The 15,973-nt window shown below is 40.7% G+C and overlaps 1 protein-coding gene across 4 annotated transcripts in view; it reads right to left on the bottom strand.

Annotated features, from left to right (window-relative positions):
- Positions 1 to 5,306, bottom strand: part of col14a1a (collagen, type XIV, alpha 1a) — a 115,142-nt gene extending 109,836 nt beyond the window's left edge. For 2 of the 4 annotated variants that reach the window (XM_017471024.3, XM_017471061.3), the window contains exons 1-2: positions 4,844 to 5,043; positions 3,720 to 3,844 (exon numbers count right to left, since the gene is read on the bottom strand). In XM_017471024.3, the coding sequence (XP_017326513.1) occupies positions 3,720 to 3,786 (67 nt within the window). In that variant the 5' untranslated portion in view covers positions 3,787 to 3,844; positions 4,844 to 5,043. The other 2 variants (XM_017471033.3, XM_017471052.3) reach the window with 2 other exon arrangements.
- Between the last annotated feature and the right edge of the window lie 10,667 nt (positions 5,307 to 15,973).

Here is a 15,973-nt window from a genome sequence, read left to right as displayed (position 1 = left end):
GGCACGTAAATCAAAGAGGGCTTTGGCTGAATGTGCGTCGTGATGACGTCACACAAGGCGTCTTGCCCCAAATGTGAGGAAAAGCTGCGGTAATTCTGAAAAATTGCGAGCTCCTCTGAATATTGCTTGATTTTGCGTTCATTTCTGTGATCGCCAGATCCTGGAGGGACTGAAGTATAGAATCAGGTGCATTTGAACCAAAGATATTGGCTGAAATGCAAAGGCCATGGAACAACTATTTCCAAGTTCTCCGTCTAGTTTATTTTTGTATGCATATTTATACCATTCTTAGAATAAAGGCCAGGAGAAGGCTTGAGAAGGCGGTGTTAGAGAAGAGAATGCCACTTTTGAAACCCAGGTTAGTCACTACTACACAATTTTAACAGCCAGGGATAGGTATTATTCAAAATTGCCAAATCTCTACCATTGTATTACACATACAGGAAATTTGAATGAACTATTTTTTTTGGGGGGGGGGGGGGGGGGGGGGGACAGGAGAAAATACAAAAGCGTGCATTTTGGGGTGTGCTTTTTTCCTTTTCTCCCATTCAAAAATACATCACAATTCATCAATCTTTTTATTTTGTATTTTTTATAAACAAACCGAGCCTTTCAAATTCCGGGTGAAAAATATAGCTTGTAGCCCGTCATTAAGTCAATACCCATCCCTAGTTACTGATTTCACAGAGGAGGAAATCCAATACAGAAAGCACCATTTCACAACCCTTCTCATTACATAATACATATTTCTGCCTGTAAAAAGCTGATAAAAGGTCAGGTCTCCCCAAATAATTAACCGTTAGGGGAGAACTAATCCTTCTGAGCGTGAAACGGTTCAAAACAGTGCTTAGCCACCACGCCCGGTGCACACACATTCCTGCTTAATCAAAGTTTTCCGTTTACCATTTCTACACACAGATAAGTAGGAAATCCCCATAATTCCTTTACATGCTGCCACACAGAGGAAACACTACAAAATGTAGGCATGTAAAGATGAACAGTTTTGAGTAGAAAATCAAGTCTGTCACAAGCACTATTCGGTAGAAGTGAATACTACAAGGACAAAAGAGAGAGGGAGAAAAAAATGAAACAGAAACTGTTCTAAGTGCACCAACCTGATATTGAGGACTGGATTTCTGCTGCGATTTGTTCACTGAGTGGGGAGGGGGCAGAGATCTCTCTTCTCAAGAGACCATCAACTCCACACTCATTTCTGAAGAGACCATCAACTCCACACTCATTTCTGCACTCTCAAAAAAAAATAAGGACCTGTGCCTTTGAGGGACGCTGAGCTGAAATCCTCTTGCCTGAGAGCAACATTTTATATAAGACAAAGTGGATGGGGGGGAACAGTCCCTGAAAAAGTAGTTCTGGACTACTGCTTGCTATTTAAGATGAAGGGACATGAGTGATACAAATGCACATCACTGTCATGCGCATTTCCTGAGTCTTAAAAAATGCTGCCGTAGGGGACGTCGCAAAGCTGGTCATTTCCTCAAGGATTACTCGTCAAAGCGTCTCCACTGACTTTTGACTTTTTTTTTTTTTTTTTTTTTACGATAAATGCTCCCTGACAAAAGTAAAGTGTTTGGAGAACTCTCCGCTTCATCTCCATCGCGGATTAATGGGAACAAGTGGCGACTTGTTATTGAAAAGATAACGCAAAGGTACGAGCGGGAATGCGCCGTATCTTTGTATATTAGAGGCACGCAGACGCAAATCCACCAGCCTTTGATGAGCTTATTTTTCATCCGTTTGAAGACTTTGGCAGAGAGCACTTTACTCCAAATCCACACACTCCTTTTATCATCACTCTTCCGCTCACTTAAATGACACGGGCCCCTTTTTGAGCTTTAATCTTTTACCAACATGGAAATCCCTGCTGGGGGAATTAAAATATTAACACCTACAGGAGACAGACGGGGTCATGACTGTTTCACTACACACTCAGAGGTATTAATGAGACGCAGAAGAGTGTAAATGTGCGCCGAGGCGATGGGACGGGTGACAGATTCTCACGTCCCCTAAAAACCGACCCGGCTGTGAGGAGATTAGCCTAGTTCCAGAGAAATGTGTCAAATCAAACCACGTTGGCGAACTGCTATGAAAGTAAACGCTACTTGGTTAAAGCGTTTCGGGGTTTTAGTTAAGATTCCACGCCGTTTCCTTGGAGATGACGTTCATTTTGAATTTTGTCATATTTCATCGCAGCAGGAAGATAGATAGTGTTGGGTATAATAGGCTTCCCACGCAGTCTCATCACACTGCGCTCAAAATGGCTTTCATCAACATCTCGTACTCCCCATTCATATTCAGCAAGTTTCGCACTACATACTTTTACACATTTCCCCATTCGGCAGATTTGCTGCTGTTCAGAATGCCAATGTGACACACATCCTGTCATTCCGCTTGTAAGATATAGGCTATACTTTTCTCGTTTTTCTCCTGCTTGATCCGCTTTCTCTCAGTAATCTCAGGGGGGAACTTTATAGCCTTATATGTAGACGGTTTTCGCAGCGCCACTGCAAAACTCAGTCACATACCGACAGGAATCTCACTAAATGTCTCTCATTTTTTTCTCAGTTTTGAACAAAATCCTGCCAGCAATGCAGCAGTGTTAAGTGATATAGAGAGATAGAGTAGGCTAAACAATGTTCTCCATACTAACAGGCAGAAAACTGTACACCTGTTTGTCAAGCAAAGCGTGCAGAAAGTGGGATTGAGTGAGAGAGAGAGAGAGGTTGGAGAGAGAAAATGACTGAAAATAACCCATGTGCTCATACAGTACTGCGTAAACGTCTTAGGCACCCTATTTTGTTTGGTACAAACTTTTGTAATAGGTTTTTATTTTACGACTTCTTCATTATCGAGTCAGTACACAAACATTTTAGATTCCCAAACATTCCTTTTCCAGCACAAAATGAAATGTTACAGAAAAATGTTTGTATGTCAGTAAAGAAAGCAGATTATTAAGTGGTAAAAGACATTTTTCAGACGAAAAAATAAAAACCACAATGAAGGCTGCTGGAATTTGTTGCAAAAATAAGAAGCAAGAGTGACAGTCAAAGTCTCCAGAAGAACCGTGTCTGGTTCTGCAAGATGCTCAATAAAACTTACAGCTCATTTCCTTATGAAACTGCACTAATTCTAGCTAAGACTACTAATTTCCTTTTAAGCAAAGGGTCGTCACACCAAATATTGCCTTTGTTTCATTTATTACTGTTTACTGCTCTTTATAGTGTTTTTTTTTTTAAACGGAGAAACATTTCATCTCATAACGTTTGAAGGCATCAGCATGACTTTTGCACAGTACTGTATGTTGCGGTAGTCTGGCCTCTGGCAAAAATACAAGGCTCCTTCCAAGCAGACCAACCAATTATACACTTAAGTCCCCCTGAGGGATTTCTCTCTCTCGCTCTCTCTCTCTCTCTCACACTCTTTGGACTCTGTAAAGACCGATCAACAGCCAAGGATTTATACCATTGAAATGACCAATTAACACCACTTTGTAGAGGCTCAGAGGTTTCAATTCAATCACAGTTCAATCAAGGTAAATGTCAGAACTGTTCACCTATAGTCCATGACACAGAGTTTAAAAAAGAAATGCTGGATAAAAATAAAAAGGCCATCGACAAGATGAGTGATAGAAGCAAGAAATTCATCGACTGAACCTGCACATGGAAGCAAGTTGGGTGACCATCAAATACTTAAATACTTACTTTGTCCCTTTGTAGGTCCTGGAAACTGCACCAGTGACAGGAATATGAGCAGCCACCACGCGGTCATTCTCAGCCTGGCTACCTGCAATCCTTCAGACGAGCGAGTCAGCGATCCTCTCCTGCACCTACAGCGACAGAGAAAGAGTGCTAAAGCTGCTGGACACTGCCTCGAGGAGAGACAGGGAGGGGGGCAGGGACACGCCATTCTGTGGGTCATAAACACTGAGGACTTTGTTGTGACGTGAAGAACGTGTAGTAAGAATCTTGAGTGCTATTGTTGTTCACGAGAACAAGCGAATCCGTACAGGCTCGTCATTCAGCCTTGAAGGCTGGACGGAGCTTTGTAAACGCAGATGCCCGGGTTTACTCCAACAATGTTAACAAATATTAGGGTTACGTAATGATAATGATAACGATAATGATGATGATTACCAATAAATGTATATGTTTGTGGGTTGTATTGACATTACAAACTGTAAATGGAAAATGATGTCAGTGAAAATGAACTTATTATTACATTTTTCTACAGAGGAAAGTCTTGCCTAAAGGCAATGGCAAAAATGATAATAAATCAGAACAAAAAAACATAATTAGAATTACATATATATATATATATATATATATATATATATATATATATATATATAACATTTTAATCCTTTGTTTACAATGAGCATAGCTGTGGGGCTGTAAAGATGATGAAAATTGTGTTTTTAAAAAATGCAATATTATAGTCACCTGCTACACAGAATACTCACCTCAAAATAATAATAATAATAATAATAATAATAATAATAATAATAATAATAATAGAGGTTATTTCACAAAAGTATTATTTTTTTCACCCCTAGAGTCAGTCTCTTGAGAGGAAACCAGAGTAACAAGGGTTAATGTTTAACTTGAACCCTATAAAAGCTAACAAAAGCCTGTTGCTTGAATTCCAACTTTTAGCCTTTATTTAATTTATTTTATTTTATTTTTTGTTAAATATCGCTCTCCTGCTAACTTAAATTCTCTCATATTGAAACATGTAAATGCAGCTGCCTTTTGTTGCAGTTTTTCTCTCTGGCTACACTCAGGGAGTCGAGTAGAATGAAAGGAGTTGATTCAGTAAGATGTCTTACCTGAAACACCATGCAGTTGAAAGGGAAATAAATCCGGGTTTTGATCCAAATGTGGTGCTGAGATAAATAACCCAGAGGTTTAAACGCTCAGTTTTTATTCCTTCTGTCGGTTCTGTACCCAGAGTTAGCTCCGAAAGCCAGCTTCGTGGTGTGACTATGACTGCGTGTGTGTGTGTGTGTGTGTGTGTGTGTGTTGGGTCGGTCCACACATATCCATACCTCCTCCTCAGCTCCTCAGTAATTCACCTCGCTTCATCCTCGAGCTCGAGCGGAGAGAAAAAACCAGCGCGCGCCCAATTAGAGCGCGAGAGGTAAAAAAGGTGGGAGCCTCAAAACCTGAGAGCTACAGTACCTCAGCACATCCTCAAACACGCTGATTACTGTCCTGTTTAACAGCTCTGGCTTTCTAGTTTAAACGTATTTTGTTGACTGAATATTCATATGTATTCAGCTATAGTCAGTCCCCTATTAAAAGCGTAGCTAAACGTCGCCTGTGGTTCTACACCAATCAGAGACAACATTAAGACCACAGAGGTGACGTAAATAACGTTGATTATCTCATTACAGTGCACATGTTAAGGGGTGGGATGCTGTATATTAGACAGCAAGTGAACAGTCAGTTCTCAAAATGAATGTGTTGGAAGCATGAAAAATGGGCAAGTGTAAGGATCTGAGCAACTCTGATACCGGACAAATTGTGATGGCTAGACGACTGGTTTAGAGCATCAACAAAACATCAGGTCTTGTGGAGTGTTCCTGGTATGCAGTGGTTAGTACATACCAAAAATGGTCCAAGGAAGGACAATGGGTGAACCGTGACAGGGTCATGGGCACGCAAGGCTCACTGATGCATGTTGGGAGTGAAGGCTAGCCCGTCTGGTCCGATCCCACAGAAGAGCTAATGTAGCACAAATTGCTGAAAAAGTTAATGCTGGCTATGATAGAAAGGGGTCAGAACACACAGCTTGCTGGCTATAGGGCTGCACAGACCGGTCAGAGTGCCCATTCTGACCCCTGTCCAGTACCAAATGCACCTACAATGGGCACGTGAGCATCAGAACTGGACCATGGAGCGACTGAAGAAGGTGGCCTGGTCTAATAAATCATGTTTTCTTTTACATCATGTGGATGGATTGGTGTGTGTGTGTCACTTACCTGGGGAAGAGATGGCACCAGGATGCACTACGGGAAGAGGGCAAACCAGCAGAGGTGGTATGATGCTCTGGGCCTCGTTCTGCTGGGAAACCTTGGGTCCTGGAATTCATGTGGAAGTTACTTTGACATGTAGCACCTACCTAAACATTGTTGCAGACCAAATACACCTCTTCATGTCAACGGTATTCCTTAATGGCAGCAGCCTCTTTCAGCAGGATAATGCACCCTGCCACACTGCAAAAACTATACAGAAATTATTTGAGGAACATGTCAAAGAGTTGAAGGATTTGACTTGGCCTCCAGATTCCCCAGATTTCAGTCTGATCGACAAACAAGACAGATCCATGGAGGCCACACCTCGAACCATACAGGACTTGAAGGATCTGCTGCTAACGTCTTGGTACTAGATACCACAGCACCCCATCAGAGGTCTTGTGTAGTCCATGCCTTGACAGGTCAGAGCTGTTTTGGCAGCACAAGGGGGACATACACAATATTAGGCAGGTGATTTTAATCTTATGGCTGCTTGGTGTATCGTTGTTCTAGATTTGAAATGATGGTGCTCTTCTAGCTTAAAGGAGCAATAGTCAATATTTTTCATTTCTTACTGGTACAAATAATGTGGAAAATTATGTATAAATTATTATTTTTTTTAAAATATCTTAAGCCTATGAACAAGTGTATTACGTAACTGGCCACTGGAAGAAAAAAAAACCAGTTTGAAAACCTTTGCCTTCCGGTCTGGAAAGTTTGGATTTGTCAGTCATTTTATAGACACGCCCCTTCACATCCTCATAAATCATTATGAGGAGAAGTTACACGCTTATAGAGTTGTAACTTGCCTTTCAAGCAGTTGACTGTCCGAGTACATTTGTACGTGATGTCATGACAACCCTTGCTAATGGCAACGCAAGCACTGTTGCCAAATACTTTCATTGGAAAGTAGCTAAAGTCTGCTGGAAACTTGTTAAATGTCGTTAATTAGCGTATTCATGATGTCATCGCATCGTATTTGCATTCTGCCTAGTGTCAGCCCTTGACATCTGTTTATTCCCCCTACGCTCTGTGCTCACATACTGTATTTAAACACAGCCGAATTCCCAATAAAGCTGTTCTCATTTACATATTTTTCTGTTTCTGTTGTCAGACAACAGAACGAGTATGAAATTGTGACTGAAGCATGGCCCATTAAGACCACATGTTAATCAGCAGTCACTTCCGAGCCATTTCCAAGCTGCTGCTCTGCACTGCTAAAATCCTGATTTTATAACCCTAATGTTGTCAGACGAAATCATCAAACACATAAGTTAAAGACAACGGCTGTGCTGTGAGTTCGGCTATATTTACATTTACAGTAAAATGATCACTCAGAGAGAACGTTAGAAGCAACAGAATGTCTTTCTTTTTCTTTTTCTCTCACACAGTGCACAGTCTGTGTCTGGGTAACAAACCACAAGAAGGATATTTCGTTTTCTCTTCTATGAAAAGTACCTAAAGTTTGTCCAAAAGTCATTAGAATTGTCTCTAGGTGGGCTTTTTTTTTTTTTTTTTGGTGAAGAAAAAAAGTCACTAAAGGGGTTTGATGAGCTAAATCTACAGTGACAAAGTTGCTAAGGTGCCAGCAATGCTAGCATGCTAACGCTAGCTGAGCCACCATACGTTTTGGGGTGGATATCACAGGAGGACATTGCTAGCACAGTTACCCTGGTGTTTAATAGAAAATCTCAGTGTCGAACATAAGGGATAATGGACAATTTTCTGTGCTCCTAAAACTAAAGCTTAAAAAAATTATAGCTCCTAAAATTATAAGACCAAGTGCTTATTCTCTAACGTGCCAGAAATTGCTTTCCAGCGCCATTCAACGTCATATTAATGAGAAATACAATGTAGAAGTAGTGGAGACACGACATGTTCCAGCAGAGATTTTGGCTCGGCTAGTTAGTGATCTACAAGATGATGAACGCATATGGCTTATGTTTGTATTAGCATGAAAGCGGAGGCTTTGGGAACCTGGCCTGTTTGAGCAGATTGTAGATGAGGAGTTACTATAAGCAGACAGTGAAACTGTTAACCAAAATGAATATAGACCAACATGTCGATGAAAGAATTTTCAATAAAACAAAAGACGACTCAGAATTTCATTACAAAATAAATCTGGAATGCCATTGAAGTTCACATGTTAATTATCCTATAAATATGAATATGGAAGTCATTCAGGGTGGAATTTTTTGTTTAATGCACCTAAAAGTAGACAGGGGCAGTACATGAACCAACTGGCTAGTACAAATTACATACATTATACTGTAAAAGCAGAACTAATTAGTGGAAAATGAAGACTTTGTACTAATCTACCCTCACTGTAAATCAAGCAGCCATGTTGAGTTATGAGATTTTCCAAAGCTATATTCCCATATTCTCGTCTTTATTTTCCCCTCCCAATTATTCTTACAGAATAAAGTATATCCAAACTGTTTTACTTTTACACTCATTTTTACTGTCTGTGACATGGAGCCTCGCGAGACTGGAGCCTTGCACCAATGCTCTGCCTCATGACCCCGATAGAGGTGACCAGAAGTGGACGAAGCTACACCATATGGTCTTCAGTGAATTTTTAAAGAATAAAATGTCATCAGGATGCAGAAATCTGGCTAATTCAAAAGAAGAGGGAGCGTAGGCATAATATTAACTGGTACTGAATATGTCAAGAAAGAAGATACACACAGATGTTATGGTTTTTAAAACTTTTTAAACTGTGTGACCTATTGCATTATTTAAGTAGTTTGTTACTGATACTCAATTAAAGTAGCCCTTCCTGAAATGAATGTATTAACCTATTGAAAACAGACTATGAATAACCTTGTAATGATTTTGGTTAACATGTTATTAATACGTCCATCCATCTATCCATTTTCCATAATGCTTATCCTACACAGGGTCGTGGGGAAGCCTGGAGCCTATCCTGGGGAACTTGGGGCGCAGGGCGGGGCACCCTGGATGGGGTGGCAACCCATCGCAGGGCACAATAGCACACACATTCACAGACAATTTGGAAATGCCAATCAGCCTATATTGCATGTATTTGGACTGGGGGAGGAAACCAGAGAGAACATGCATCCCCCCACCCCCCATACAAGCACACGCAAATAATATATTTATCTTTAATAACTGCTTTAGCTTGGGCATGGTGGTAATGGCACTGGCAAAGGGTCTTCAACCAAGATTGTTTGAACTTCATAACGTCTGAAATGAGTATAACATACACATGCTTTTTTTAATCAAAGAAGATGCCATAATCTTGCAGTATAATCACTATTAGTTCTTTATTAAAGCAGCGAGGTGACGATGTTTTATAGATTTATTTAACATGATGCATGCCTTCTAAAGCGGGCTGCATGGTGGTGCAGTTGATAGCGTTGCCAACTCACAGCTCCAGGGTCCTCGGTTTGATCCTGACCTACGGAAACTGTCTGTGTGGATTTTCCCATGAGCTTCAAAGTCTGTGCGGTTCCGTTTGAGTTTTACGGTTTCCTCCCACCTCTCAAAAACATACTGATAGGTGGAGTGACCACACTGAATTGCCTCTAGGTATGAAGTATGAGTATGAATCTGTGCTTATGATACACTGGAGTTCCATCTAGGTTGTAATTCCTACCCTGCACTCAGTGTTCCCAGGATAGAGTCTAGATCCACCATGACCCTGACCAGGATAAAATGCTTACTGAAGATGAATGAATAAAAGAAAGAAAGTTAGAAAACTAGACTCAGCAATATGAAAAAGCAAAAAATGATAACTCTTTGTAGACAAAGTCCTTTTCCTGGGACTCTGTAATGGTAAAGTCTTCTGAAACACGAACACACTGTTCCTGAAGTTATGATAGTTTTGAACTTGTTTTAATTCTACATGCTCACTCAGAAGCGCTTCCCACACATCAGTAAAGTTCACGCTTGGTAACACCTGGTTCCTGTACTGAGACACTGAACCTGCAAGCTCAACCACTCCTGAGTGGTCTATTCCTAAATGACAAGCCAGGCCATAATGAAGGATTGAGGGCTAATCAGTGGCTGCATTCATGAGGCTCAAAGAGAACCCTGCACTGCTCTATGTCTTATAATTAAGCGTGGGACACAGCATGGACGACTGTCAATAGCACTCAGCATGACTCTAGATATGCCGCAGAGCACAGAATGTACAGCACAGACACACACACACACACATACACCAGATAGATCAGCAGAAGGCCAGGCACAAGTTCATGATTAAACATAGCTCTGTGGGCAGGAATAATTCCCTGCAAAAAAAAAGTATATACTTTGAATAAGTTGTATATAAGTTGTAATATTAATGTACTTTACTCAGCAAAAAAGAATCAGGAGACTGTATTTAAATGATAATTTTGTAAAAATCCAAATAAGCTTTACAGATCTTTATTGGAAAGGGTTTAAACAATGTTTTTCAATGAAGCATAAACAATTATTGCACATGCACCTGTGGAACAGTCCTTAAGACACGAACAGTTTACAGGTGTTAGGCAATTAAGGTCAGAGTTACAGCAACTTAGGACACTAAAGAGACCTTTCTACTGACTCTGAAAAACACCAGAAGACAGATGTCTAGTGTTCCTGCTCACCTGCGTGAACATGCCACAGGCCTGCTGCAGGGAGACATGAGGACTGCAGATGTGTCCAGAGCAATAAACTACAATGTCTGTAATGTAAGACGCCTAAGACAGTGCTGCAGGGAGACAGGAAAGACAGCTGATCGTCCTTGCAGTGGAAAATTACATGTAACCGTGTGTGCCCAAAGACGTGATCGAGAACTTGTGAATGCTTTGGTGGAAGAGTGGGGTAACATCTCACAGCAAGATCTGACAAATCTGGTGCAGTCCATGAGGATGAGATGCACTGTAGTACTTAAAGCAGCTGGAGGACACACCACATACTGACTGTTACTTTTAATATTCACCCCCCCTTTATTCAGGGACTCATTATTCCGTTTCTGTTTGTCAAATGTCTGTGAAACTCGTTCAGTTTATGTCTCGGTTGTTGAATCTTTTCATGTTAATACAAATTTTTAAACATGTTGAGAAATTTTGCTGGAAATAAAATCAGTTGAATGTGAGAGGACGTTTCTGTTTTTTACTGAGTATATTTTTAGGGATTTGATGGCTTTATACTCTGATGGTAATAATGATTCGGTTCATCCAGATGCAGCTCTATTTCAGGCTTGTATTAAATTACACCATAAACATTCTCCACTGTAAAATTAATTTTATGACCAGGTTTAATAATTGTCAAGAAAACTATCCCCACATGTAAAATTTCGCAAATAAGTGCAATAAAGATAATGCATGTTCAACACTCAAGGTGAGCTGAGCTATCTAGGAGGAAAAGAAAGCTAGGAGATTTGAGACATATCCTCCCATACCTATCCTGCCAAGTTTTCTAGAACCATCGCTCAAAAGTTATGAGCCCACAGTGAAAGCATTTCAACCCAAACGTAACAACCCCAAATGTAACATTTCACAAACAAGTGCAATAAAGATAATCTATGCTCCTCATGGAGTTGGGGCTATGATAGCTTCTTCATAAAGCTTTCTTTTAGCTATATCTTCACCTTGTAAAGAGCTAAGAGATATGAGGCAATTGTTGGCCAGCCTGCCTTTCATCTGAGTTTTCTATAGCCATCAGTCAAAAGTTGCGAGCCAACAGTAAAGGATATTGAATTCAGAACCAACCACTAAAGCTCGTGCAATATTTTCTTCTTTGCCCACCCTGGCAGTAGTAAAGGCAAGCTGACAGGACAATACACCAAGAGATAATTTGCTCAGTTAAAGTGTTTTCAGAGAGGTTCCAAATGTATCTGTGAACTACAGGAGAGAGAAAGGCCTGTCAGTACAGGGAACGGTTGACATCTGATAAGAGTCATCCATCGGCTGTAACTGTGACTTTGAGTCCTTTTGAACAGGGAGCACTTGAGTCCACCCCTTTACCTTTACTGTGGAACAGCATTGTATAGTCTATTCCAACATGCTTTAAGTCAATTTGATTTTTTTTTTTTGGTTATTATATTCATATACTCATATTCATATATTCGTATATACTCACTGGGAAAAATATCAAGAACCATGGTCTAACATACAATACCATGCAGGAGCTCCTACATATATCCACTCTCTTGGTAATTACAAGGTGAACAGAAGTGCAGAAGAGGGATGGTGTAAATATTGTCTTAAACCTGTCCTTTTTTTTCCTCACTGAAAAATGTATTTAATTAAACTAACCACTTCTTTAGACATCCACGGTTTACATGAGAAATATACAGGCAAGCTTTTATCTAGGAAACTGTTGACTTTCACGCTATTGTGATGGTTTAAGAGGTCTCTAATTTGTTTCACTTTGCTGAGATCTGCTCCGGTATTCCAAACCCTTCTGTTTTCATGTGTAATGCTTTGAACTCTTGGACTCCATGTGCGTTATGTGTACTGCACTTCTGTTCTCTCTATTCCACACGCATACATTTTATTGACCATAGTCAGAACCTTCAGAATATCTTTTTTTTTACTTTCTCCTAATCTCTTAATAGCTTACTCTCTCTGTTCTAATTGTTCTAATGTCACTTCGTGTGCTTGAACCCTTTAATAAACATTTGTTAAAGATCATCATTTTTCAAGTCATTTTATTCCGAGTGTGACAATTTGAAGGAAACGTGGAATGTTCTTATTTGCACGTCCTTCTCTTAACACACTTGTCATGAGGAGGATTCCCAAAGGCCGCTGGTTGCGTTTGTTTGTATTGCAAAACCTTGAGATTGGATTCATTGACATCAATATAGATGTAGTGAGCATAACAGGAGGGACAGTTCTACTGTTACTCCTACATTCAGTGCCTTCACCGTTTTTGAACTGAAGTCAACAATGCATTTTAAAAGTGGTGGAAGGTAAAGTGGCCCAGGAAGAACTTGAGTCAGGCATTTAAAGTGTATGAGCTCTTAAGACCTTCAGCGTTCTGAGACCTTCATTCATAATTCTGGGATTTACAATCCCCTGTTACATTCCCTTCTGTCAGCACTTTTTTCTTTACTCCTCCATCCAGTGGAATTGAAGTCTTTACTGCTGCACCACGAAAACCTCATGGAGATGTCCCTTATACAGGTATAAAAGCCATTAGAGAAGCACTGCGTCTTTGTAACATGCGTCTGGAACGTGCGAAACATAACATGCATTATAAACCACTTTGTGACATTATTCCAGAATTTTCAAAACTTAATTTGCTTTAAAATCACATACATGTATTGTGGAATATGTTCATTCATTCATTCATTCATTCATTCATTCATTCATTTTCAGTAACCAATGTATCCTGATCAGGGTCATGGTGAATCCAGAGCCAGTCCTGGGAACAGACTGCTCCATCCTGTGGAATTCAACTTTTTTTACTATTAAACCACAAAAACTGGTGATGTGCCTTATACAGGTATGAAAATTATAAGTGAAGCACTGTTTCTGTGATATTTATTCTGGCATCACATATGCTTTCTGGAATATACAAAACATCCATCCATCCATCCATCTTCTATACCACTTACTCCTTTTCAGGGTCACAGGGACCTGGAGCCTATCCCAGGGAGCATCAGGCACAAGGCAGGATACACCCTGGACAGAGTGACAATCCATCACAGGGCACAATCACATACACACACCCATTCATACACTTTAGACATGCCAATCAGCCTACCATGCATGTCTTTGGACTGGAGGAGAAAACCCCCGCACCACATTGAGAACATGCAAACTCCACACACGGAGGGACTCGAACCCCCGACCTTGGAGGTGTGCAGCAAACGTGCTCACCACTAAGCCACCATAACCCTATACAAAACATAATTTGCTTTAAAAACTTGTTTATGACATCACAGACACTATATTTTGATATATACAAAACATAATGATTAGGATCATGGTGGATCCAGAGCCAATCCTGGAAGCAGTGGGTGCAAGGTGGGAGACTCAATCCTGGATGCAATGCCAGTCCATCACAGAGCACCATGCATACACACATTCACACATTCATTGGCATTGCTTTAAAACGCTTCTTGTAACTGGTTTGTGACATCACTGCTGTATTCTGAAATATACAAAAGACAATTTGCTCTAGAAAACTAGTTTCTAATTTGCTTCTGGGAAGATTTTTCTCTGGGTGAAATACGCTGGTGACCTCTTGTGGTCAAAATGCTATATAGCTGGTATACTTCTGGTAATGTACTGGATGGTTATTACCCGCTGGTGTATAGCCTATATAACACTGGCTTAATGCTGATATATTTGAGATGAGTATTTCAGTCAAAAGATTTCTCCACAAACTGTACAAAGTATAGTCAATTGGCCAAGACGAGGTTTCGTGTGTGTGTGTGTGTGTGTGTGTGTGTGTGTGTGTGTGTGTGTGTGTGTGTGTGTGTACAGTGCTGTGAAAAAGAATTTGCCCCATCCTGATTTCTTCTGGTTTTGTGTATATCTCATACTAAATTGTTTCATAAATTAAAACAAAATCAAAGATAAAACAAAGGCAACCAGAGTAAACACAAAATGCAGTTTTTAAATGATAGTTATTTATTGAAGCAAAAAAAGCTATCCAATACCAACTGGGCTTGTGTGAAAATGTATTTGCTCCAATAGTTATTAATTCCCTAAATCTATGAAACTGCATTGATAATGGGGTTCAGTTGGACTAGACACAACCAGGCCTGATTACTGCAAACCCTGTTCAATCAAATCAACACTTAAATAGAACTTTATCAACAGCATGAAGTTGGTTAAAAGGTTTTACACAGTAACACACTATGCCTAAGTTGAAAGAAATTCCAGAAATGATGAAGGTGATTGAAATAAATCAGTCTGGGGTTACAAAGCTATTTCAAAGGCTCTGGAACTCCAAAGAACCACAGTGAGAGCCGATATCTCCAAATGGAAAAACTCAGCACAGTAATGAACGTTCCCAGAAGTGTCCGACCTTCCAAAATTCCTCCAAGAGCACAGCAATGACTCATCCAGTCACAAAAGAGCCAAGCACAATATCAAAAGGACCTACAGGCCTCTCATGCATCAATAAGTCACTGTTCATGACTCCACTATCAGAAAGATACTGGGCAAAAATGGCATCATGGAAGAGTGGTGAGGTGAAAAGCACTGCTAATCCAGAAGAACATTAAGACTCATCTGAATTTTGCCAAAACACACTTTGATTATCCTCAAACCTTTTGGTAGAATGTTCTGTGGATTAATGAGTCGAAAGTGGAACTGTGTGGCCAAAAGTTACATCTGGCGTAAACCAAACACAGAATTCCACAAAAAGATCATTATACCTACGGTCAATCATGGTGGTGGAAGTGTGATGGTGTGGGGATGCTTTGCTGCTTCACAGTCTGGGCAACTTGGAATAATTGAGGGAAACATGAATTCTGCTCTCTACCAGAAAATCCTAAAGGAGAATGTCTGGTGTTCAGTCGGTCTTAAAGAGCGGAGCCCAAATTCCACCACAGTGCTGTGAAAGTGTTAAGGACACAGACACTGGGGGACCCAAATGCAGAACACAGACACAGTGAAGATTAGCAGGATTTATTGACGTGAAGAAGAGGCTGGAGTGTATGAAAAGGACTGCGTCAAAGTGCAGTCGGGGTCGGGACTGGGACCTGCTTCCACCACGGGAGAGTCGAGGTCTCAGCCGATGCGCCACGGGGAAGGGAAAGTGAGGTTGAGCCGGAGCAGACTTGAGTGCCCTCGGCGGTGTGAAAGCGGTGTGAGTGCGGTGTGAAAGCTGACGCAGTGCCGGTGAACCACGAGGGAAGCAGTCGGTGCTGGGCGTAGCAGGAAGTGAGCCGCAGGAGCGCTGGCAGTAGCGTGGGTAGTGTACCGCACTGAAGCCGGAACAATCTGGCGATGAGTGGTTGATGAACCGGGTTTTATATAAGCTGCTGAGAAT

The sequence above is a fragment of the Ictalurus punctatus genome, chromosome 1 (assembly GCF_001660625.3).
Source record: "Ictalurus punctatus breed USDA103 chromosome 1, Coco_2.0, whole genome shotgun sequence".
Lineage (NCBI taxonomy): Eukaryota > Metazoa > Chordata > Actinopteri > Siluriformes > Ictaluridae > Ictalurus > Ictalurus punctatus.
Note: the sequence above shows the minus strand (reverse complement) of the source record. Positions and strands in the feature narration are given on the sequence as shown.